This window comes from Achroia grisella, unplaced genomic scaffold, assembly GCF_030625045.1.
Source record: "Achroia grisella isolate CSIRO2021 unplaced genomic scaffold, CSIRO_AGI_Agris_v1 utg2156, whole genome shotgun sequence".
Taxonomy (NCBI): Eukaryota; Metazoa; Arthropoda; class Insecta; order Lepidoptera; family Pyralidae; genus Achroia; species Achroia grisella.
Genome location: NW_026712714.1, coordinates 1,995,598 through 2,019,074, shown reverse-complemented (window position 1 = coordinate 2,019,074; position 23,477 = coordinate 1,995,598). Strand labels below are relative to the sequence as shown.

Sequence of the window (23,477 nt, the reverse complement as noted above, 5' to 3'; positions counted from 1 at the left end):
CAAGTATTATTGTGACTTTGCCGTGGCTTTGCATGGTGTCATTAAGAAGAAATTGTTAAAAATGTTTTGATGATAGAGACGTAGATGCGTATGATTCAACTTTTTAAAGGTAGTAGTTTTCGTTGCATTGTTAGTTAGAACAAATTATTACCTACTTCTGCAACTTCCTACCCATCTTTCCATCTAGCTAACTTACTGTCCATCATTTGGCCCTTTAAGTAATCCATCTTTTTTTCTAGGACTTGCAAGTACTACAGGAGGGCAGCGAGAGTCGGGACAGCACGAGCATCAATATGGGCCACGACTACAAGATCCCTGACGCTGATGATGTTGTGAGTATATAACGGCACGGAGAAAATATATAGAGATTGTTAAAAATTATTTTATTTCCATTGTACCCGTTGCTATATCTTGTTGGGCAGAAATAAGTATTGGATATGGACGTGCTTAATTCTAAATAGAATTATCAACTATGGTTTCAACTATTTTATTGATTGTTTATTTTATTCCAACGTATATCGATGGTACAGGCAGTATCTCTATTTGATTATCAATGACACAATAAAAGAAAAGTTTTTGCGTGAAAGAGTAACAAAGATCCATCCATACACACAAACTTTCGCGTTTATAATATTAGTAATATGTATAGTAGCCATAATACAAGCTCTGCTTAGCTTGGCGCTGTATGACGTTGTGTGAATTATCCGAGGATATTATTGTTGTATGTGTGTATGTCAGCCGCTGGAGCCGATCCACATCCTGATGATCGGCGTACGAGACAGCGGGGAGAGCGACGACGGCGCGGTGTCCCGCCGCTTCGGCAACTTCTGCCGCGCGCACCGCCACGAGCTGCACCACAAGCGGATCCGCAGGATCACCTTCATGTCGCTCATCAAGTCAGTACACGCCCGCTCTCTCACTCTCACTCTCTCCCTGGTACACGCCACTCTCACTGAGAGTGACGACGGTACGGCGTTCCGCCGCTCCGGAAAATTCTGCCAGAATTCAAGCGGATATAAAGGATTACTGTCATATCGCTCATCAAGTTAGTTCACGTTCTACAGTAACTACACGAACAACATTACGACTTTTGGCCTCCAATGTTTTAATTTTGCCCTTTATTTGGCCCTTTTACAATACAATCTCAAATGCACAAATTTTGTCTATGATATTTGAAGATTACAGTCAGTTACCCTAGGAAAAATAAATTATACATACGTAGCGATCGAATGTAGAAACAAAGAATTGTAATTTGTTAGTTAATATAAATTGGTTTTATTCGCGTTAGCGAAGTTTACAACGTGTGTTATTCTGATATATAAGCTATAAACTATACTATAAAGTTTCATCAAAATCCGTTCCGTGAAAGCGTAACAAACATTCATCCATCCATACTCACAAACTTTCGCGTTTATAATATTAGAAAGATATATGAATGAAATATATTGCAGGCGACAATTCCCCAAGTTCTTCACATACCGGGCACGTAACGACTTCACAGAGGACACCATCTACCGACATCTAGAACCGGCGTCCGCATTCCAGCTGGAGCTGTACAGGATGAGGAGTTATGACCTGGAAGCGTTGCCGACCAGCAACCAGAAGATGCATTTGTATTTGGGGAAAGCGAAGGTAAGATACTTTCTTTTTCAGGTAATGACGGGTCAGATAGATAGATAGAATTTACATCCTCAGAGAAAAAAGATTTCGGATATAGCTTAAAAGTCTAGTCTTGACTGTTTGACTTCGCGTTATAGTTTTTCGCAGTACAGTCAACACTATGCTTCTAAGCTATATTCGAACTCCATTCAATGCCTAATGATGCTTCGTTCAGAGGCGAAACAAGTGTCGCAATGTTAGTGCAGACATTAATTATTAAAAAATACGAGATATAGGTAGGTAGGTCTATTACAGACTTATGATATGTACATCTGACATATCATAAGAGTCTGTAATAGACCTACATGAATAAAGATATTTTGAATTTGAATAATGTCAGCATTTGATCATAAAAAGTCGTAACTGTAGTCAAGTTTCCGCAGTGAGTATTTGTGATCATATGCTAATTGTAGCCGAATTAAACAAAATAATATATACCCAATGTAAAATGCAAATGGGTTTTTATCTAATAAATGGTTTTATATCTTGAAGATATTGATCCATTGATAACATTGACATATTGAAACATTGATAACATAACACGCAAGTTTCTTGCTCGTTCTTCTTGTGATGAGACAGCTTTCCGAACGAGCGGTAGATTAAAAAATGTAATGACTATTCAAAAGTGCTTCAATGTAAGTTTATTTGAATAAATGATTTTCTATTCTATTCTAATCATTTTTTTTTAAATATTTAGGTGAAGAAAGGCCAAGAAGTTACAGACTACCGCTTCTTCATCCGATCCATCATCAGACACCAAGACCTTATTACCAAGGAGGCCAGTTTTGAATATCTTCAAAACGAAGGGGAAAGGTCAGTCATATCACTTGTATGAGATAAGTCATTTTATTTAATAAACTAATGTTAAGGAGTTTTCTGTTTGCAGCTTTATGTAGATTTAATTATATGCTCTCTTTACAGAAAGCCCGTAAATTTTATTAATCAAAATTTATTTAATATTAATCAAACTAATGTATAATGTTTTGCTTCACATATGAATATTACTAAATAGCTGTCTATATTAAGTTCAAAATATCATAAATATTTCCTCCCTTTAATATTAGTTAGGGAAATGAAATATGAAACATAAGATTATATTGTGGAATGAACTACCTGCGTTAGATTGAATGAGACTACAGCATGGTGTTTTTCAAGAAGGGTGTATTAAGGTTTCTTAAGGGTCGGCAACGTGCACGTGACACTCCTAGTGTTTCAGGCGTCTATAGGCTACAGTAACTGTTTACCAACAGATGGGCCGTATGCTTTTTTGCCACCTACGTGGTATAGAAAAAAAACATGCTTAACCTATGGGATAAGTTTGTTTTTTGTTTTTATTATCGTGATTATGTAGTTGCTATGTTTTGATTAATGTTGCAGGGTACTGTTGGAAGCTATGGACGAACTCGAAGTGGCATTCTCCCATCCGCTAGCGAAGCGTACAGATTGCAACCATATATTCCTCAACTTCGGACCCACGGTCATCATGGACCCCTCTAAAGTAAGTACACACTTCTAACGCCTACTTCCTATAACCTGTGACTTTGTCTACATTAATTAGGCTAAAAGTAGTACTTTCTAATTTGTTATCACTAGCTCAACCGTGGAACTTTGTCTGCATTACATTATTGAAAGGAAGTTCTCAAAAGGATTATTTTTCATAATCTATCATTAATACTAAAGAATTTTAACTCAAATTAGCAGTTCCTGGAATTAGCGCATTCAAACAAAAAACAATTAGAATAAAGATTTTTTGTTTGAGTAATCCAGTTTTTTTTAATTTTGTAATATTTTTCCTTTATATTCGCAGATTGAAGAGTCTGTTCTCGGTATGGTGATGAGGTACGGACCTCGCCTCTGGAAACTGAGGGTGCTGCAGGCCGAGATACGATTCACACTCAGGATTGGTGAGTTTCTCACTGTTTACGTTAATATTTAGTTCGTAGTACATAATAGTTCTTAAAAGTAAACTAGATGTCGCTAACACGTTTATGTTTGAATTCTACAACGCGATGGCTCTATATGTTTTAACACATTGTACATTTTTCCGATCGATCCTCCGTCCGAACGAAACGGGATTCGAAATTACGGCCTGAGCCGAGGTTCGAACCCCTGGCGGGGTGCTCTCAGACTGAAGTCGTATCCGCCAGGCGGGACTTTGCCTTCAGGCGCTCCTTAAGTCCTTCTGCGGGTTTGGAGTGCCATCTGCATTCGCCCCCTATCATCCAAAGCTGTAAAGTCTGCTGCGGCCAACAGCATTAGAGTAGTCCGAAAGAAATGTCATGAAGAGAATGTTCTTGTTAAGGGAATATACTTTTCTTTCTTTGACAGTTTTAGCATATATCTTTACCTATAATAAAATCGTAATGTCTGTTTGTATTACGTAAAAAAGAATTACCACCTACAAGTAGTTACTGTAAGTTAATTCATAATGAACGAACGAACGCACGATAGGAATAGTGATAAAAGATGAGGTGCATTTGTTTGCAGTATTTTAGTGGGATTATTTAATCAAATAATAGACAATTATTTCGATGTTTTATTTAGTATTGCGTTTGATCACCGTCCATAGATGGCGGTCTAGAAATGTACACGCATACGAAGCGAGACCCATAGTCTAGCCTAGTCTTAGATAAATCAAACGAGACAAGTTTTTATGGTATGCTATATATTTGTTTGATATGTATGTAAGTTTTACTTTTTGTATGTAGGCCCCGGAGCGCCGACGAAGAATGTACGGCTGTGCCTGTCTAACGGTTCTGGGTACTCGCTCGACGTGTATACTTACGAAGAGGTATCAGATCCCAACACCGGAGTGGTAAGTAATAATAAGTGACACTTTGTACTAAATACTTGTGATATATTTTGTTTTCGCAGCTTTTGCTGGGTTTTTACTGTGTATTATTATTATTATTATTATTGTATTTTGCAGATAATGTTCCATTCGTACGGTCCGCGGCAGGGTCCTATGCATGGACTGCCGATATCAACGCCGTATGTCACCAAAGATTACTTGCAACAGAAGAGATTTTTGGTAAGTCTAACATTTCTATATTACTACAGTCAGTCATCCAAGCTGATGGTCGATGCTTGGCATATATATATATATATATTTATATTGGTTCTGACCTGTTTAAATGTTTAAGTGTGTAACTGTATTGTTTTATATAACCAATTTAAATATAACTTTAATATTAAAGATAAATTCATGAGGTATCTGTTATTGGCTTTACTAACTAAGTAATACTATATATTGTCTATAAATTGTATAAGCTGTTGATTACCTAAAATAAATAAATAAATAAATAAATATATATTTATATATATATATTTAAATACCGAATAGAACTCACACAGCATCATCATCTAGTCCAAAGCTAAGCAGAGTTTGTGTTATGGGTTCTAGACAACTGTATACATAGAAAATACCCAGATCAATACAAACAATCATACTCAGGAATACATATATTAGTACCGTGCGATGAATCAATAGCTTAGGTAGGTTGCTCAACCGCTAGATAACGGAAGCCGTCAAAGTCCAACATTTTATTTCTTCTGTTTTTGCGAAATGATTCCAATATTGATAAACTATAAGCACTGTTCTGTTTTGATTTGATTTGATTTTGTTTTGTACATAGGCTACGTCACAAGGAACCACATACGTGTACGATATCCCGGATATGTTCCGGCAGACGGTGGAGCGACGCTGGCGGGACTGCATCGAGGATGGCAGCATCGACGGTAACTACCATCTTATACAGTTACTATTATTATTATTATTTATTACAATTAAGTATTTGAGAATTTTCTTCACATACTGCGGAAATAATAGATCTCAAACTTTAATGATTTTTTTTAATTTCCGTTGATTAGTTAATACGAATGAGAGTAAGAAAATCGGTTTGGAACTAACCAAATTATACTCTATTAAAACTAGTAGGACTAATTTAAATTTTATGACCCCATACAAAGAAAATATAGACGTGTATATATATTTTAATTCCAATATGATTGGCCCAACAGAATCTAAGACTATTGAAAATTTTAAATCCATAATATTAAGTATATATTGTATAAGTTATATTATATATAGTATAAGTTTCTAGAAGATAATATTGTGACAAACATCACGACGGACCAACGGACACATGAACCGTTGGAATAAGATCAAGGTATTGTTTAAATCTTAGTGACTCTTCAGGAATCATAAGGTATAAAAGGCGGTCTTATCGCTTTGCAATCTCTTCCAGACAACCTTTAAATAGTACCCTTACATTTTAATATTAATAATATAATGATTGTTTTTAACCATGTACAGGTCCACAGCCTGATAACGTGATGTCATCAGTGGAGTTAGTGATAGAACCAGACGGGGAGAGACGGGTGGTCGAGGTGACCCGACTACCTGGACAGAATACCGTGAGTTTATATTGTGATTTATTTATTTTGTACTAGCTGTACCCGCGACTTCGTCCGCGAAAATAGTGGCCTTGACCAAATAATGAAAAAAATATTTAATGACCTAACCCAATAAAAGCTAAATGAAAAAGTTTCATCGTTTCATCCTCAAAAATGACGACACTTCCATACATAACTCTTTCAGTTTTTTTTACGTTCACTATTTCGTGCGCGATATCGTCCGTATCGTTTATGCATTGTTTTATTTGATTTTATTTTCAGTAGACATGTCTAAGATTTATAAATTATTAACAAATCTGTAATTAGATATCCTCATATCCACTATTTTGCAGAGATAATTATGCAAAAACGCGTGCAAGCACGCACGATTGGAGTACGCGGGATTCCACGAGCGGGCGTATCACGCGCGTCCTTTTTCGTCTTGTTCTCTTTACATGCACACTTTTGTTTGAAAGCCGATTCGAGCGTGAGAGTGTACCTGTAAATGTAGCTATTGTCATCTCAAACTTACTTCACACATACTTCTTGGCCGCTTAATAGATACCCATACAGATATCATTATGTAAAACGTACCTGAGCAATAAAACAAATCTGATTTTTGAACAGGTGGGCATGGTAGCGTGGCGTTTGACCCTATTCACGCCGGAGTGCCCCGACGGTCGTGACATCATCCTCATAGCGAACGATCTCACATACTACATGGGGTCGTTTGGCCCTCAAGAGGATCTGGTCTACTACAAGGCGTCGCAGTATGCGAGAGAACTCAGGATACCAAGGGTAAGTCCTATTTGAATATACTTATATATACTATGCCTGAATTATAAGCATCATTGTATACTGTACTGACTAATCAGAAATGTATTTCTTATTCTAAATTTGTATTAAAATTTCTAGTTCTTAGTTCATTTATTCTACATCCTTGTTTATACTTCAATGTCTTGATAATCGTTCCTAATATATGTCTCTGTATTCTAAGTCTTTTTTCCTATATACACATAAAATAAAACTATAATAACCATAACCGCTGTTATCCGCGACTCTATCTACACAAACTTGCATGTCCTCAGATCTGATCTTATCTTAGACTAGCTTTTGCCCACGGTTTCGCTCGCGTTAAGAAGTATTATTATTAATGATGTATAGTTTTTGCGGCTTTACAGTACTTTCATCCCCTATTTTATCCCCTTAGGGGTGAAATTTATCAAAATCCTTCCTTAGGGGATGCCTACGTTTTAGTAGCTTTAGCATGCAAAGTCTCAGCCCGATCGGTTTAAAATTTACAAAGTTTCATACAAACTTTCATCCCCTATTTTATCCGCCCTATTTATTTGGGGGTAGAATTAATCAAATTCTTAGCAGATGCCTACGTCATAACATCTACCAGCATGCTAAATTGCAGCCCTATCCGTCCAGTGGTTTGGGCTGTGCGTTAATAGATCACTATGTCAGTCACCTTTGAGTTACATATATATAGATTTATTACTTGTTATTGTACTCTTGTAATTATTCTAATTTTATAATCTCGATTTGTATTTTCTTTATATGTGATGTCGAATTTAACAAAACAATTAATCTGTTGTTCTTTGTAAATGCCTGTCAGTGGTTTAGTGTACTTTTATTGAGTCAATATGTGTATAGCCTTGGTTTTCCGTTAATAAATAAAAGATAGATAATAAGTATATAGATAGATAATAAAAGATAGTTAAATAATAAAATATCGTAATACAGTCAATTTTCATGATTTGTTCAAGAATATATCATTTATTCAAATACTTCATTAAAGCGCTTTTGAATAGTCATAGTTATTATTCTTTTAATCCACCGCTCACTCGGGAAGCTGTCTCATCACAATTAGCCACTATTCTGTTAGTTGTCATTGAAACGAAAGAAGAAGCAGAAAATTAATCTATAAGTAAACTCTTCGTAGGTATACATAAGCGTGAACTCAGGCGCCCGCATCGGAGTCGCTGAGGAGGTCAAATCGGAGTTCAACGTGGCGTGGGTGGACGCGGAGAGACCTGAACGCGGCTTCAAGTACCTGTACCTCACGCCGGAGTCCTACTCCAAGCTGGGACCTCTGGGGTCCGTCAAGACTGAGCTGATCGACGACGAGGGCGAGTCCAGATATAAGATCACCGATATTATTGGTTAGTTTGGTTTTTTTTCATAGCATTGGAATGGGAAATGCTTACAGTATTAAGGGTTCACGGGTCAGTTCGCCAAATAATCAAGTGACACCCACTTTGATCTTGATTTTGAATGACAATACATGGGCATGCATTGCCATTCAGACTAAGATATCAGGCGTCCATACCCTGTCCATAATAATTATTGCCACATCTCACCCTTCAATTGAAATATGACTTACAGAGCAAGCTACATAACGGAGAAGACTTGGTACGAAGTATATCTGCAGATATTATCAGAAGTAAAGCGGTGTGCTAAACCTCTATGCCTACCCCTAGCTAACTGATCCCGGAACTGTGGAGCAGTGTTTAATGGAAGATATCTATAATTATATTATTTTAATCAAGTCAGCTAGCGCTAGATTAGAATTCAGAGCTATATAAAATGGTAAATCTAATTTCTATAATTTATTATGTATTTAATCATTCGGACAAAGAAGACTGTCTAGATCTATACAAAATTCTGAACCTGATCTCTTACTATGTTAGTAAATGTATGTTTAATTCTTCAGGCAAGGAGGACGGCCTGGGCGTGGAGTGCCTGCGCGACGCGGGGCTGATCGCCGGCGAGACGGCGCAGGCCTACGAGGACGTCGTCACCATCTCCGTGGTCACCTGCCGCGCCATCGGCATCGGCTCCTATGTCGTCAGGTCAGGGCGCACTACCGGTATCTATCACTCCTACCAATGATGAAAAACATCTATTCTATTAGCAGCTTCACAAAACTTTTTCGCAGTACAGCTGCGCGCTGTTTTTTTTTATTTTTTCGGACTCTAATGGCCGCAGCTGGCCTTTCTATTCTATTCTAACATCACAAACCTTTTTCGCAATACAGCTAACTGACAGCTTGTTTTTAATTTTTCGGATTACTGTAATGTTGGCCTGAGCTGGCCTTTACAGGAAGCCCGAATAAGAAAACCTGAGGAAGGACTTATGGAGAGGCTGAAGGCCAATTCATTGCGATACTACTGTAATCTGAGGGCACCGCTAGGGGTTCGAACCTCGGCGGTAAAAGTATTCTGGTGTAGATGATATCATTGTTGGATTATGTTAACGTGGTCGGTGTGTTCGCAGACTGGGGCACCGCGTGATCCAGGTGGAGTCGTCGTACATAATCCTGACGGGGTACGCCGCCCTCAACAAAGTGCTGGGCCGCGCCGTGTACGCCTCCAACAACCAGCTGGGCGGCGCACAGATCATGCACAACAACGGCGTCTCACACGCAGTCGCACCCTCCGACCTGGAGGCCATCGCCACCGCCGTCCGCTGGCTGTCCTACGTGCCCAAGGTACCGTCCCCCGCAGCAGTCCACCCTCCGACCTGGAGGCCATCGCCACCGCCGTCCGCTGGCTGTCCTACGTGCCCAAGGTACCGTCCCCCGCAGCAGTCCACCCTCCGACCTGGAGGCCATCGCCACCGCCGTCCGCTGGCTGTCCTACGTGCCCAAGGTACCGTCCCCCGCAGCAGTCCACCCTCCGACCTGGGGGCCATCGCCACCGCCGTCCGCTGGCTGTCCTACGTGCCCAAGGTACCGTCCCCCGCAGCAGTCCACCCTCCGACCTGGAGGCCATCGCCACCGCCGTCCGCTGGCTGTCCTACGTGCCCAAGGTACCGTCCCCCGCAGCAGTCCACCCTCCGACCTGGAGGCCATCGCCACCGCCGTCCGCTGGCTGTCCTACAGTGATTTCTCTACATATAGTAATTTTTACGGTATCAAAATACAAATCATCCATTTTTTTCTTTCAAACAGCTGAATATATAAGTGTATGTTCTATGAAATTTCATATCATTCAAAGAACGTTTATTTTGTAACAGAAGAAGTTAGTCTTTGTTTTAGTGAAATATATGTCATTGAAATAAATCTATATTTATTTTAGAAACACATTAACCTGGCAACATAGGTAATGCCAAATTGTCTCGGATATAAAAAAACCAGATGAATAGTAATTGGTAATCGCTACATATGACGTCATTTCGAATAGGATGTACCTAATTAGTTATGTTTTTATTGTAAACAGAATAAGCTGAGCATCGTTCCCATGATGCGTAGTGGCGACCCCGTGGACAGACCGGTGGAGTGGCGGCCCCCTCGCGCGGCGCACGACCCTCGCCTGCTGCTGACAGGGGATGCTGCAAGGCCTGGATTCTTCGACCGCGGCAGCTTCGACGAGATCATGAAGCCTTGGGCTCAGACCGTTATTACAGGTGACAACTCCGACCCTATCTAAAAACCATTCAGGTACCGATAGTTTTGAATGAGAGTGAAAAGTCCTTGATTTTATTCCTTATCTTTATTCTCCCTGAGGTACAAGCTATATTAATGTGAGGTTTCATTATAACCAATTACAAACATCCAACTGGATGGATCCATATTCACAAACTCCCGCTTTTATAATATTATTATAAGATTGTTTGTGGATGATAATGGAATGGTGCACTCAGATGCCCTGGTATTATGTCTAAACTTGAGTTTGTCATGTGGGTTAGGTCGCGCGCGGCTGGGGGGCATCCCCGTGGGGGTGGTGGCGGTGGAGACGCGCACGGTGGAGCTGACGCTGCCCGCCGACCCCGCCAACCTCGACTCCGAGGCCAAGACCCTGCAGCAGGCGGGCCAGGTGCGTACACTCACTACCCTGCCACTGTCTAGTTGTACCACAGGTACACAGTAAAAACTTGTCTTTATTTAAAAGAGCAACACTCAAGTTGCTTGTCCTCCTCCGATCGATTCCGCGTCCAATTTAAAAGGGGATCGAATTTACGACGGCTTGAACCGAAGTTCGAATCCCTAGCGGTGTGAGGGCTCACATTAAAGTCATATCCATCAGGCGGGAGTGGGCCTTCGGCCGCTTCATAATCAAAGGAAGAAGGACCCTTTAGTTTGTCATCTTTACTCGCCCCTATCGTCCGGTGAAACTGTAAAGGCCAGCTGCGGCCAACAACATTATAGTAGTCCGATTAAAAAAAAGGGTCTTCTTGCTCACTAGCACGCAGGAATGAGTGTGTGTGTAAATGTAGACAAAGAGAACGAAAAACGAAAAACCCCATAGCAAGGTTTGTATGTACAATACATGTACACCTACGCGAAGCAGGGTGGGTAGTTAGTGTTTTAATAAAGAAGAAATATTTTCATCGGCAGTATTTTATTTGCTTAAAACTAAGACCAGAAATACTATAATAATTGAATACATACAAAGCCAGGCGGGTCGCTAGTTAACAGCTAATGTAGGCGTTGTTAAGTACAGATTTGAATTGTTTCTTCATCAGGTGTGGTTCCCTGACTCTGCATACAAGACGTCTCAAGCCATCAACGACTTCTCTCGCGAAGGACTGCCGATCATGATCTTCGCAAATTGGCGAGGCTTCAGTGGTGGACAGAAAGGTAACCGTTACCTTATATTATTAGCATGTGCGACCACAAATATTCAGTGCGGAAATCTGACCGTTACTATTGGAAGCATTACGAGCTACATGCAGTTTGGTCGCCGACAGTCCACAATGGTTATTAATATAGTTAACTGGGATTTTACACGAATAATTTTGTTGCCTATAAAGGACGTTTCGACTAGGTTGCACTAGCCGTGGTCACGAGCTGACTGGAGAAACAGAGAATACAAATTTTAATAGTGCCAGCAGTTTCTTCAACTACCGTCATTAGATTGTTTGACGAAATATCAGATCCGAGACATTAAGTGTACGCATGTAATAATGTTATTCCTGTTAAAACCTTTTAACTATATTAATAATTCGTACTAAACGCGAAAGTTTAAAAATAAGCTCTCAACACAGGGTTACAAGCTATATCCCAACTCTATTTAATGCCCGATGATGCCTCGTTTCAAGGCGAAACTCGTGTCGCAATATAGGTGTAGACTGGTAACGGTTGGAATTTGATCACCAATAGTGAATTGAAAAGTTGTTGGCAGTGTATAATAAATGTGGAAATAACATCGTTTTTTTCTCATTTATATATTTAACCGTCTTAGTGCCATACATTTTTTCGCAATGTATGTGAAAAATGCCAAGAATAATTACCCTCTTTTTTTGTGAAATTTTGGAGTAAGAGAAAATAATGTGTAACTTTTGGAAATATAATTTTCAAAATAGCGGCCGGAACTCAAAAATACACTGACACGTGAGTCGCTACCGCGCATATAGCACTTTTAGATAAAACGCGCAGACGCATGAACGCGCGCCTTGGCACTAAGACGGTTAAAGTAAAATACATATATATATATATAATATAAAATTTAATATATATACAATTTTCGAACCACTCTAATGCTGTTGATCGTAGCTGACCTTTATAGCTTCACTGGGCGAAAGGAAGAGTGCAATAGAAACCCCAGAATGTTGCGACGACTTGTGCGCATTTGGTCGTATTTTTTAGATCTTCCTTTGTTTGATGATGGGCTCAAAGAACAGGACAATAGGTGGGGTCATAGTTTGGGATAGTGTTTCGCATTGTTGCCTGCTATTTGGTATTAAATAATATGACAATATTCACAGACATGTACGAGCAGATCCTGAAGTTCGGCGCGGAGATAGTACGCGCGTTACGAGCATCTCGTGCGCCCGTGCTGGTGTACATCCCGCCGGGCGGGGAGCTGCGCGGCGGAGCGTGGGCAGTCGTCGACCCCAGCGTCAACAGTCGCCGCATGGAGATGTACGCCGACCCCGACGCCAGGTACTGACAGAGCTACGGCCGGCGGCTAATTATAGAATAGAATAGAATAGAATAGAAAATCATTTATTCAAATAAACTTACATTGAAGCACTTTTGAATAGTCATTACATTTTTTTTAATCTACCGCTCGTTCCGAAAGCTGTCTCGTCACAAGAAGAACGAGCATTAACTTGCGTGTTGCTCTTTTAAATAATTTTATTATTACTTTACATTTTTAAGTTTAAGTGTGTGAATACAAACCACCAATTAGCACTAATTCAATTAAATACTCAAAAAGAAAAAATATTGAATACATAACCAACTGGTTAAACAATTAATAAGAGGAAATCAGTCATAGTGATTAGAGCAGACCAGTCCCTACAAGCAGCACCCGTTCACGAGTATGACGGATGAGCCAGCCATCACTGCGCTCGACCATATTTTAGGGAGCCCAATGACCCGGCCCACCACGCCGTCACAAGTCTGGACATTTTAGTGAGCATGACTACTCAAAACACTAGACCACGTCAAAGCTACTCACAATTATAATTCTTTATTTATCAAGTACAAGTAACAAAGGTCATAGAATAAATGACGTGTTTTGTAAAGTCTCCCCTGGAAACTACCGTGATAAATTGTAGGTGCTACTTAACGTATTTGTATTATTTTAATTCCGCTACAATTAGCATGTGTGAGATTACAAAAAAATCAGGGCCGAAACGACTATACGATCTTCTCTAACGGTGATCAAATGCTTGTACCATGTGTTAGAATTCACATCATTATTGTAGAAAAAATCCGATATTTTAAAAATATATTAAAAGAAGGTAGTTTGTTTTTAGTACTAATGAAGTACCCAATGTAAGGATTATTACGAATATTGTAAATAGCGCCATCTAGTATTTATAGACTAACCAACTACACTGACTTTGGTCTATAAATACAGAGGTCGGTAGTTGAATAATCCTCTTTCGTTGCGTGAGCCGCGGCATTCAGTCGACGAGCGCAGAGCGTACCAGTTGTGTTTTGGATACAAAATTGAATTGTATTAGAAATGGGTTTATCCCGGTCTTAGTTGGGCCTGGGGGGAAACCTGCAAGTAGTGAAGGTGAGTGTTAATGCATTCTAAAAGAGCCTTTTAAACCTACACCCGTGTCACAAGTCACAGGCGCTACTTGGGGTTTCCCTTGCGGTAGCCGGCTTCAAAGCCTCAGTCGTCCGTCATAATTAGTGCTTCTTACACATGCGAGGAATCGAACCCACCACCATCGAAATAAGGCATAGTGCGAAACAGCGACATCACCGAGGTTGTCAAGGTTTTATTAAAAATGTGCACATATTTTTGTATTACAGAGGGGGTGTACTAGAAGCGGAAGGTATTGTAGAGGTGAAGTTCAAGCAGCGGGATATATTGAAGACCATGCACCGACTAGACCCGGAGCTGCTGCGGTTGGGTGCTAGAGTATCAGGTACGTCACCTATTCCCGTCCAATTCAAATAGGGATCGAAATTACGAACCCCTAGCGCTGGGGCGGAAGGGGATTGTTAGTAATGAGGACTCATGAACCCATTACTAGTAATGTACCTCCACGCGGTGCCCCCTGGAAACCATCATGATAAATTCATGGTGAATTTATCACGATGGGCTAACTGACCTACTGACCTGACCTCATGCTCATCTTATCATCCTCCATTGGTGCCCCGTAAACCCGCGTGCCGTGCCGCGTAAACCGTTAGCGCAGGCGTGACTACCATCCCATTATCATCCATAAAAAAAAACCCTAACGCTGCCCTCAGACTAAAGTTCAGCTGCTGCATAAGTCCGCTGGTTTGGAATGCCATCTGCATTCGCCCTCTATCATCCAGTGAACTATAAAACGTAAAAAGCAGCCAGCAGTATTTTGATTTTATTTACATTTAATCACATTAAAGTTATATTTCTTTCATTTACATACACATTTCAAATTTAAGATAATAATCTTATATATAAAATTCTCGTGTCACAGTTTTCGTTCCCATACTCCTCCGAAACGGCTTGACCGATTCTCATGAAATTTTGTGAGCGTATTGAGTAGGTCTGAGAATCGGCCAACATCTATTTTTCATCCTCCTAAATGTTAGGGGTAGTCCACCCCTAAATTTTTTTATTATTTTAAGTCAAAACAACGTGAGCCGGGACAGCTAGTAATAGATAAGATTTCAGATAAAGCACCGCCCACATGAATCTCTGTTTGTCAATGGTTGACTGGGACAAAATGCCTCTAGGTGTTAAGTCCGCCATGTGCACCGGTATTTATGTATTTGTGCATAAAACTTTTAATAAATAAATAAATAATATCTACTTCTGTTTTCCAGAACTGAAGGAGCAAATCAAAGATATATCTAAGAATCTAGACAGGCGAGGATCCATCGACGATGTCCTTGTGAAGACGGACACCGGCCGACAAGGTATCTCATCCTTAATTCATTTGGATATACTGTAATGGTGTTAGAATATTGAAATTAATAAAAAAATAAATAATTCTAATAATATCACTTCAAGAGCATTTTTTTAATGGATGATAATAGAATGGTGCACACGTCTGCATTACCAGTATACGCTGGCCCTGCCAGTGGAGGTTGATAAGTTGAGTATGAGGTCAGGTCAGTTAACCCATCGTGGCTAATTCAGGAGGATTTAACATGATGTTTTCAAGGGGGAACTTTGTCAAGATGGGTCAACTAACCTGACTTTGAGCTTACATCGGGACGTCTTCCCGGCTGATATGACGATGATGATAATAATTTGAATCTATTATTATATTTTCCTCTTCGATACATTTATGTTGTTATTGGTGTTTTTATCAACAGTGTTAGTTGTAAATATATATAGTTTTTTTTGGTGTCATCCAAAGTAGGCTCACAAGTCTCTCTTGTGGGTTATATTCAGCTACTGAAATAAAAAAAAAAAATAGTGATTGCAAATTTTAAATACATTAATAAAATCTCGTAGCGGAGGACAAAGTACGCGAACTGGAAGCGGAGTTGTTCACATTGGAGAAGAACGTGAAGAGCCGCGAGAAGGAACTGAGCCCAATATACCACGAGATCGCGGTTCAGTTCGCAGAGCTGCACGACACCGCTGAACGGATGCTCGAGAAGGGCTGCATATTTGTAAGTTACAATAGTTCATAAGTCCTTCCTTTAGTTTGTAGTGTCATCTGCACTTGCCCCTTATCGTTCAGTGAAGTTGTAAAGGCCATCTGCGACCAAATAAAACCGTGGCGATATAGGGGCTGGTCACTCATGTTATTTAATGTTAGACTTAGAAGACGAAATTAGTATGCTTTAAAAAAAATATGTTGAGATTCTTGCCTGTTCTTATCTATGGAATGTATACACCACCGAACTTGGATGAAATAGACTGAACTGTAGAGAAATCTTACTAATGTTATATAAATGCGGAAGTTTGTAAGTTGGGTGTTTGTTACTGTCACGCAGAAACTACTGATTTTAATGAAACTACATTTAACATAGTTTATACATCAGAATAACATATAGGCTGTAAATTTCACACGTACAGGTGTATCCGCGAGCACAGCTAGTTAATTAATATAAAAATGTTGAAACTCAAGGTTTTATTTAGCGACTAAAATGTCCTACTGGAATTATTGAATTATTATTTAATTTTATAACTATAAACGAACAAATTAACCACTATCTATGAATATTTTAGGATATAGTTCCATGGCGGGATTCCCGTCGCCAATTCTACTGGCGTCTGAAGAGGCTACTCCGCCAGAACGAGCAGGAGCTGAGGGTGCAGGACGCCGTCAGTTCAGCCGGGGCGATGGACCAGGGTCCAGCTGCAGCCACCTTGAGGAGATGGTTCACGGAAGACCTTGGGGAGACAGTGGTAAGATATCCAGACTATTCATAAAAAATAATCACTTATTATTATGTATATTCCACGAATATTGTTTTTGTTTTTGACGGTCTCTGTGGTATACCGGTTTAGCACCGCGGTACTTTCGATGGTTGCAGGTTCGAGTCCCCGCACGGTACAAATATTTGTATTCATGTGTATAATTGTATCGGCCTGGGTGTTTTCTATGAATATATGATAATAAAATGTATTTGTATCAATTATCTAGTACCCATAACATAAGCTTCAGCTAGCTTAACTTGGCACTAGATAGCGCTGTGTGAATTGTCCTGAGATTATTATTGTATATTATTAAGAATTTACATTTGACAGACATATCTATGTATTTACGAAAATAAATGTCTATGTATTTGTATCAGTTATCGAGTATCCACAACGCAAGCTTTAGCTAGCTTAACTGGGGTCTAGATAGCGCTGTGTGAATTGATCTGAGTTTATTTATTCTTTAGTAATTAATACACCTCTCGTTTTCAGTCTCATCAATGGGAGCATAACAACGAAGCAGTGTGCAAGTGGCTGGAGGCTCAGGCGGCCGATGATGATTCAGTGCTGGAACGGAACCTGCGCGCCATCAAACAGGATTCCGTCCTGCAGGCCGTCAACTCCCTCGTCATGGTAATATCATCTTACTAATATTGTAAAATTGAATTGGTTACATATGAATTTTCTAACTGAAGCAGTGCTGGAACAATACAGGTCAATATCATGAGGTACTTGGTTAAAGGCTTTATATGCAAAACAAAAGTGTTCTTTCTGTATCTGGTCCTGACTGCAGGGACACTTAAAATGGCTCTTTGTCTAAGTCTTAGGCTATAATAATAATAATAATCTCAGGACAATTCACACAGCGCGATCTAGACCCAAGTTAAGCTAGCTAAAGCTTGTGTTATGAATACTAGATATCTGATACTTTATACATAGATTTTTTTTGTAAACAAATACATATTATACATAGAAAATAACCAGACCGGTACAAACAATCATACTCATAAATACAAATGTTTGTGCCGTGCGAGGAATCGAACCCGCGACCATCGGTCGTAAAGCGGTATGCTAGACCGCTAGACCACCGAGGTCGTCATCGAGGCTATGAGTTCTTAGGTTTATTTTTATAGCAGCTCCGAGTAATCAACTCTTCCACTCGCAATAGTCATAAGATAACAGATAACATTATTATTGCGTCTCATGTACAGGGGTAGAGAGTGATATTTTCTACATCTTTCATAGTAACCGACAGAGCGTCGTTTACATTTAAAATCCAGGTACGTAAGAAATATTTTATCAATATATTATTTATATAACATTGTGTTTATTTCAGGAACTCACCCCGTCCCAACGGTCCGAGTTCATAAGGAAATTAACCTCACTAGAAATGGAGCAATAAATATATTTATATGTACAATACGATTTATTTAAGTGAAGAACGTTTTATCGATACATGTATATATCGATGTTTTTCTATAATCAATTTTATCTGATATCAGGTGATGAATTATTGTTGTATATAATTAATTTCATACCAAACGATAATCGACTTTATCGCTTTTGGAAAATGTACCAAAATTGTGATTCAGGTATTCAAAATTAGAAATCTATAATTTCTGTCATGACAGAATATTTTTTTATGTTTTTTTTTATTTATCGAATATGAGGGTATCTCGAAATTGTCACTCGAATGTGTCTATAAGACTAATGAATTTGAAGTATATTCTTAAGAAATAATAAGTATGGAAGTTTTTGGAACAGGGCCGAATGTGTGAAACGAGTCATGAAAGTGAATGAAGAATTATTTGCATGCGACGGTAGATATCAATAGTGCTTGCTTCGTGCTGCTTACCCTTTAAAGGATCAGGCGTGAAGATATTATCAGTATGGTAATACCAAATTATAACATTATATTTCAAAATAATAATATAGTGATTAATGTAAACATAAACTCGATTATTAATCGAATAAACTGTATCGATTTATTCTTATCGATATACGTCTGTATTTTTATGTTTATATATCAAATTATGGTATATATACTTTCTGTATTACTTTGTATATTTTGTTTATTTAAATGTATTTTTTATAATAATAAATCTATGAATAATAAAATATACAAACATCTACTACATCTTAATAAAATATTATTGCATTTCTCGATTAGTGAAAACATTTTTTAAATAGGTGTAGTTATTCCGGAGTTTGCTCTCCACATCCACAAAAAAATCGCATTCTCCCTATTTATATTATTTGAATAGCATTTCGTCGACTCTTGATAATAAGAGTTCATAAGACAACATATATTTATTAAACATTTGTAAAAAAACAAATTATAAATTTTACAAGTTAAATTATAAGCATTATCATATTTATCATCAGTATAAATAACAATATAATGTAATTTAAGATAATATAGTTTATTATACTTAAAATTATATTATTTTATAATATATAATTATATATTTATATTGAATATCCAAAATTAATTATAAATTTTATAAGTGCGCGTGTAATTGTTATACGTGCATAATAATGCCTTGTTGTTTTGCTAAAGTTGCATGAATATGGGTCCGTCCTGACGTACGGATGTACGGGTTATTGCACGTAGACTAGAATAGACTAAGTATACATACATTGCCTACATGGCGTTGTGGATAGTTACCCCATCTCATGAAGGATATGAGTTCAAATCTGCTTAACATCAGAAAACTATGTGTATATTTTAATTCTGAACTGTCCTTGTGATTTTTAACACCTAATAAAGCTGTTTGTATTTGATAGACTTGTTAGGTGGTAGGATATCCACAGCCATGTTATATTGAAATGTCTCGTCGAAAAGTGGACTTAAAATTATCTATCGCCAGTAGACAATGACTCTGACTACCCCGTATATAAATTGCAATCGTGAGTATATATATATTTATTTTTATAATTCATCTTTAAGCTGATGAAGCTCTTGTTATTGGAGTAACGGCTATTTGATCATGTCTATATCTATATGTCTTTCAAACGTATATTTATTTCTTAGATTCTGATACAATAATTAATCAATCCTTACTAATATTATAAATGCGAAAGTAACTCTGTCTGTCTGTCTGTCTGTCTGTCTGTCTCGCTTTCACGCCAAAACTACTGAACCGATTTAAATGAAATTTAGTACGCAGATAGTCTAGGCACAGAGGAAGGACATAGGCTACTTTTTAATGCGTAAAAAGGGTTGTAAGGGGTTCAAAATGGAAATACAAGGTTATCTTTATGCGGTTGAATCCTTATTCGTCATCTTTTCATTTCACTAGCTAACAACCAATCAACACATCGCGTGCGTTTGCGCCATTCGCCATCTTTTCATTTCACTAGCTAACAACCAATCAACTCATCGCGTGCGTTTGCGCCAATAAGGTATCCATCACAGAGAACAAACCCACAGATAACGTAATGTAAAACGAAAGATCTTGCCGGAAACATGACGTTGACGTTTAGTGAAAATATTGTTTTTTGACACTTTTTTATGATAAAATCGTATATCGTGTGTATGTGTTTTTTCTTTAAACTTGAAATTGGCCGATTGCGAGACAAATTTGGCGATTTTTTTATTAATTTGTTTTACGGCTCTGGATACAAGCCCAGTTTAGCCCAACTTAAAGTTTTACAATATAAATTACAAAAATTAAAGTCAATGTCCAATGTTAAATAATAATAAATAAAAAAAAACTTAATAACAATCACAATTTCTTCAAATTTTATTATTTACATTTTTTAAAGAATGTTGTGGTGTGGCACTATCCGAAATTAAATTATTTACCCATTTTTGTAGGTTATACAGAAATAATGTGTGGGTGTTTATTTAAAAAGCATTAACACAAAATTAATAAAGTATAGGTATTAATAAATATATGGTTGTTGTATCAAAATAGAATTTTCTTATTTTTCACTAAAATAAAAACTAACTGTCTTTTTTATAAAATAAATGACCTTTTCATTGTGCCATATATTATGGAACTATTTAAATTATTTAGCTGATTGTAAGAAACAAAATGTTGGTTTGTAGATTAATACTGTAAAATTATTATTTGTACGGAAACGATAAAAATATATTTTTGTGCTGCGACAAAAACTAATATTATAAATGTGAAAGTAACTCTGTCTGTCTGTCTCGCTTTCACGCCAAAACTACTGAACCGATTTGAATGAAATTTAGTATACAGATAGTCTAGACCCTGAGAACGGACATAGGCTACTTTTTAATGCGAAAAAAGGGTTGTAAGGGGTTAAAAGGGGGGATGAAAGATTGTATGGAAGAATCTTCATTTTTGAAGCTAGAAGCTTGAAACTTATTTTTGAGACTGTTGATTAAATATAAATAAAAATGACATTCAATGTTTGTAAAAAATTACCCTTAAGGGGGTAAAATAAAATAGGGGATGCAAGTTTTTATATAAATTCGTCATTTTTGAAGCTAGAAGCTTAAACTTATTGTTGAGACTGTTGATTAAATATAAATACATATGACATTCATTGTTTGTAAAAAAATTACCCTTAAGGGGGCAAAATAAAATAGGGGATGATAGTTATTATGTAAATTCGTAATTTTTGAAACTAGAACGATGAAACTATTTTCATTGGTTCTTTTGGGGTAGATTTTTAAATACCCCACTAATGTTATAACTGTGAAAGTAAGTCTGTTTGTCTTTCTGTCAGTTTAAATGAAATTTAAAAAAATTAAACACAGTTAGTTTACACCAGGACAAAAAATATAGGGTACTTTTGAATGTGAAAAAAGGATTGTAAGGGGGTTGCAATGGTACGCTGTATGGAAGAATCGTCATTTTTTAAAACTAGAAGTTTGAGACTCATTTTTAGACTTTCAATGTTTGTAAAATTTTTACTCTTAGGGGGAGGGGGGGTAGTAAAATAAAATAGGGAATGAAAGTTATTGTGGAAATTTGCTGTTTGTGTGGTTGTGGAAGCTAGAACGATTAAACTTTTTTCTTTGTCTTTTTAGAGTTAGTTTATTAAATACCCTACTGATATTATACATGTGAAAGTAACTTTGTCTGTTTATCTCGCTTAAACAGACATAGATAGACTAGATCCTGAGAAAGGACATAGGTTACTTTTTAATGTGAAAAAGGGTTGCAAGAGGATTGAAAGGGTAGATCCAAGGTCATATAGATGTATCGTCATGTTTAAAGCTAGAATCTTGAAATTTATTTTTTAGCCTATTGATTAAATATTTATTTTTATTTTTTATCATTTTTTAAGCTAAAATGATGAAACTTATTTATTTGACTTATATTGTGTTAATTGAGTTAAATATTTTTTCATTATTTACGCGGACGAAGTCGCGGGTACAGCTAGTAATATATAAAAAATACTCTAGAATGAGTTTGTTTACGAACTAATTACTACCTTTAGTCTGTATATAATATCTATGTATGAGTTTTGAGTAACTAAACTATATATTTCAATTCAGTATGTGTCGCTGATATGGACCGATACTTGTACGAATCTTCAATACATTGACAAAGTATGTCTCTCTAATATCGAGCGATACTGATATCTCGTACTAGATGTTTAGTTGCCGATAAATCATTCATTGATATCTATATAAACACGATAGAGTAACAGTCATATCTAATACAATCTATACATAGGGATATCGTGCAATATTACTATGTTTGGATATATCGTTGGCGCCGGCAAGTATTGGATATATTTTTTTTTAAATACTAACTACCTACCCCGACTTCGCACGGGTGTACATGTATTATACCTGTAAATCTTCCTCTTGAATCACTATCTATTGCTAAAAACTGCATTAAAGTCCGTTGCGTAGTTTAAAAGATCTAAGCGAGCAGACGGCGGAAGCTGCTTCATTATATACTATGTAAAGATATATTTTATCTGTAGTCGTGAGACGGATGTCATGTATGGTTATTAGGTATGTATGATTGTGGATGAATCAAAGGAATATCTCGAATATATGGTGTTTATGTTCTTATATAAGGTACCAAAACAGGTTAACTCGCTTTTACTATGATAGTTTTAAAGTTCATATTTATCGTTCTTATAATTTTAAAGAAAATTTCGTACGTTGTCCGAGAAATTTGGGAGTTGTCAATGTAAATTGAACTTTATTTATCCGCATTTAACGTCGTTTTTGCATTTTTGGGCATGAGAAATCCAGACTAGAAATGTAGCCAATCAATTTGCAATTTTTGTAGTTGTAGTTGTGAGGCAAGGAAATATGAGTACATTAGTAACGCACGCGGTAGATTTTGCAAAACACAATAATTATACATTATACCTAAACCGAGTCATCCGCACTCACCTAACAGGGTGCAGGTGGGGGCCTCGAGGCCCCTTTATACCAGCGTCAACTCAAATGAATGGGAATGTATTTAAGCCTTATGGGCAGAAATGTATCATACCGTTACATTAGCAGCACGTTCTAGGTCCAATCGTCTTACCAACAATCTGGGTGCTACCTCCATTTTTTATGGGTTATAGCGCAGTACTCGCTTTTTCTCGGACCACGTTAGAGTATAATTAATATTCCTGTGTCGATCGATGAATGATTTAAGTAGTGGTCACTAATGAATGAGTGAATGAGAGAATTAGATCATTCGCATTGGCGCA

The 23,477-nt window shown here is 37.6% G+C and overlaps 1 protein-coding gene across 1 annotated transcript in view; it reads left to right on the top strand.

Moving 5' to 3' along the window:
• The window catches only part of LOC131842263 (acetyl-CoA carboxylase), a 62,884-nt gene extending 43,776 nt beyond the window's left edge, over positions 1-19,108 (top strand). The window contains exons 28-51 of the mRNA XM_059190800.1: positions 240-332; positions 739-896; positions 1,452-1,632; positions 2,357-2,472; positions 3,037-3,157; positions 3,467-3,563; positions 4,368-4,474; positions 4,589-4,690; positions 5,295-5,397; positions 5,975-6,075; positions 6,682-6,852; positions 8,003-8,222; positions 8,774-8,912; positions 9,337-9,550; positions 10,281-10,467; positions 10,750-10,877; positions 11,527-11,641; positions 12,769-12,946; positions 14,279-14,394; positions 15,281-15,373; positions 15,918-16,078; positions 16,641-16,820; positions 17,325-17,465; positions 18,169-19,108. Coding sequence (XP_059046783.1) covers positions 240-332; positions 739-896; positions 1,452-1,632; positions 2,357-2,472; positions 3,037-3,157; positions 3,467-3,563; positions 4,368-4,474; positions 4,589-4,690; positions 5,295-5,397; positions 5,975-6,075; positions 6,682-6,852; positions 8,003-8,222; positions 8,774-8,912; positions 9,337-9,550; positions 10,281-10,467; positions 10,750-10,877; positions 11,527-11,641; positions 12,769-12,946; positions 14,279-14,394; positions 15,281-15,373; positions 15,918-16,078; positions 16,641-16,820; positions 17,325-17,465; positions 18,169-18,234 — 3,288 coding nt within the window. The 3' untranslated portion in view covers positions 18,235-19,108. The remainder of the gene's footprint in view (positions 1-239; positions 333-738; positions 897-1,451; positions 1,633-2,356; positions 2,473-3,036; positions 3,158-3,466; positions 3,564-4,367; positions 4,475-4,588; positions 4,691-5,294; positions 5,398-5,974; positions 6,076-6,681; positions 6,853-8,002; positions 8,223-8,773; positions 8,913-9,336; positions 9,551-10,280; positions 10,468-10,749; positions 10,878-11,526; positions 11,642-12,768; positions 12,947-14,278; positions 14,395-15,280; positions 15,374-15,917; positions 16,079-16,640; positions 16,821-17,324; positions 17,466-18,168) is intronic.
• Positions 19,109-23,477: the final 4,369 nt, after the last annotated feature.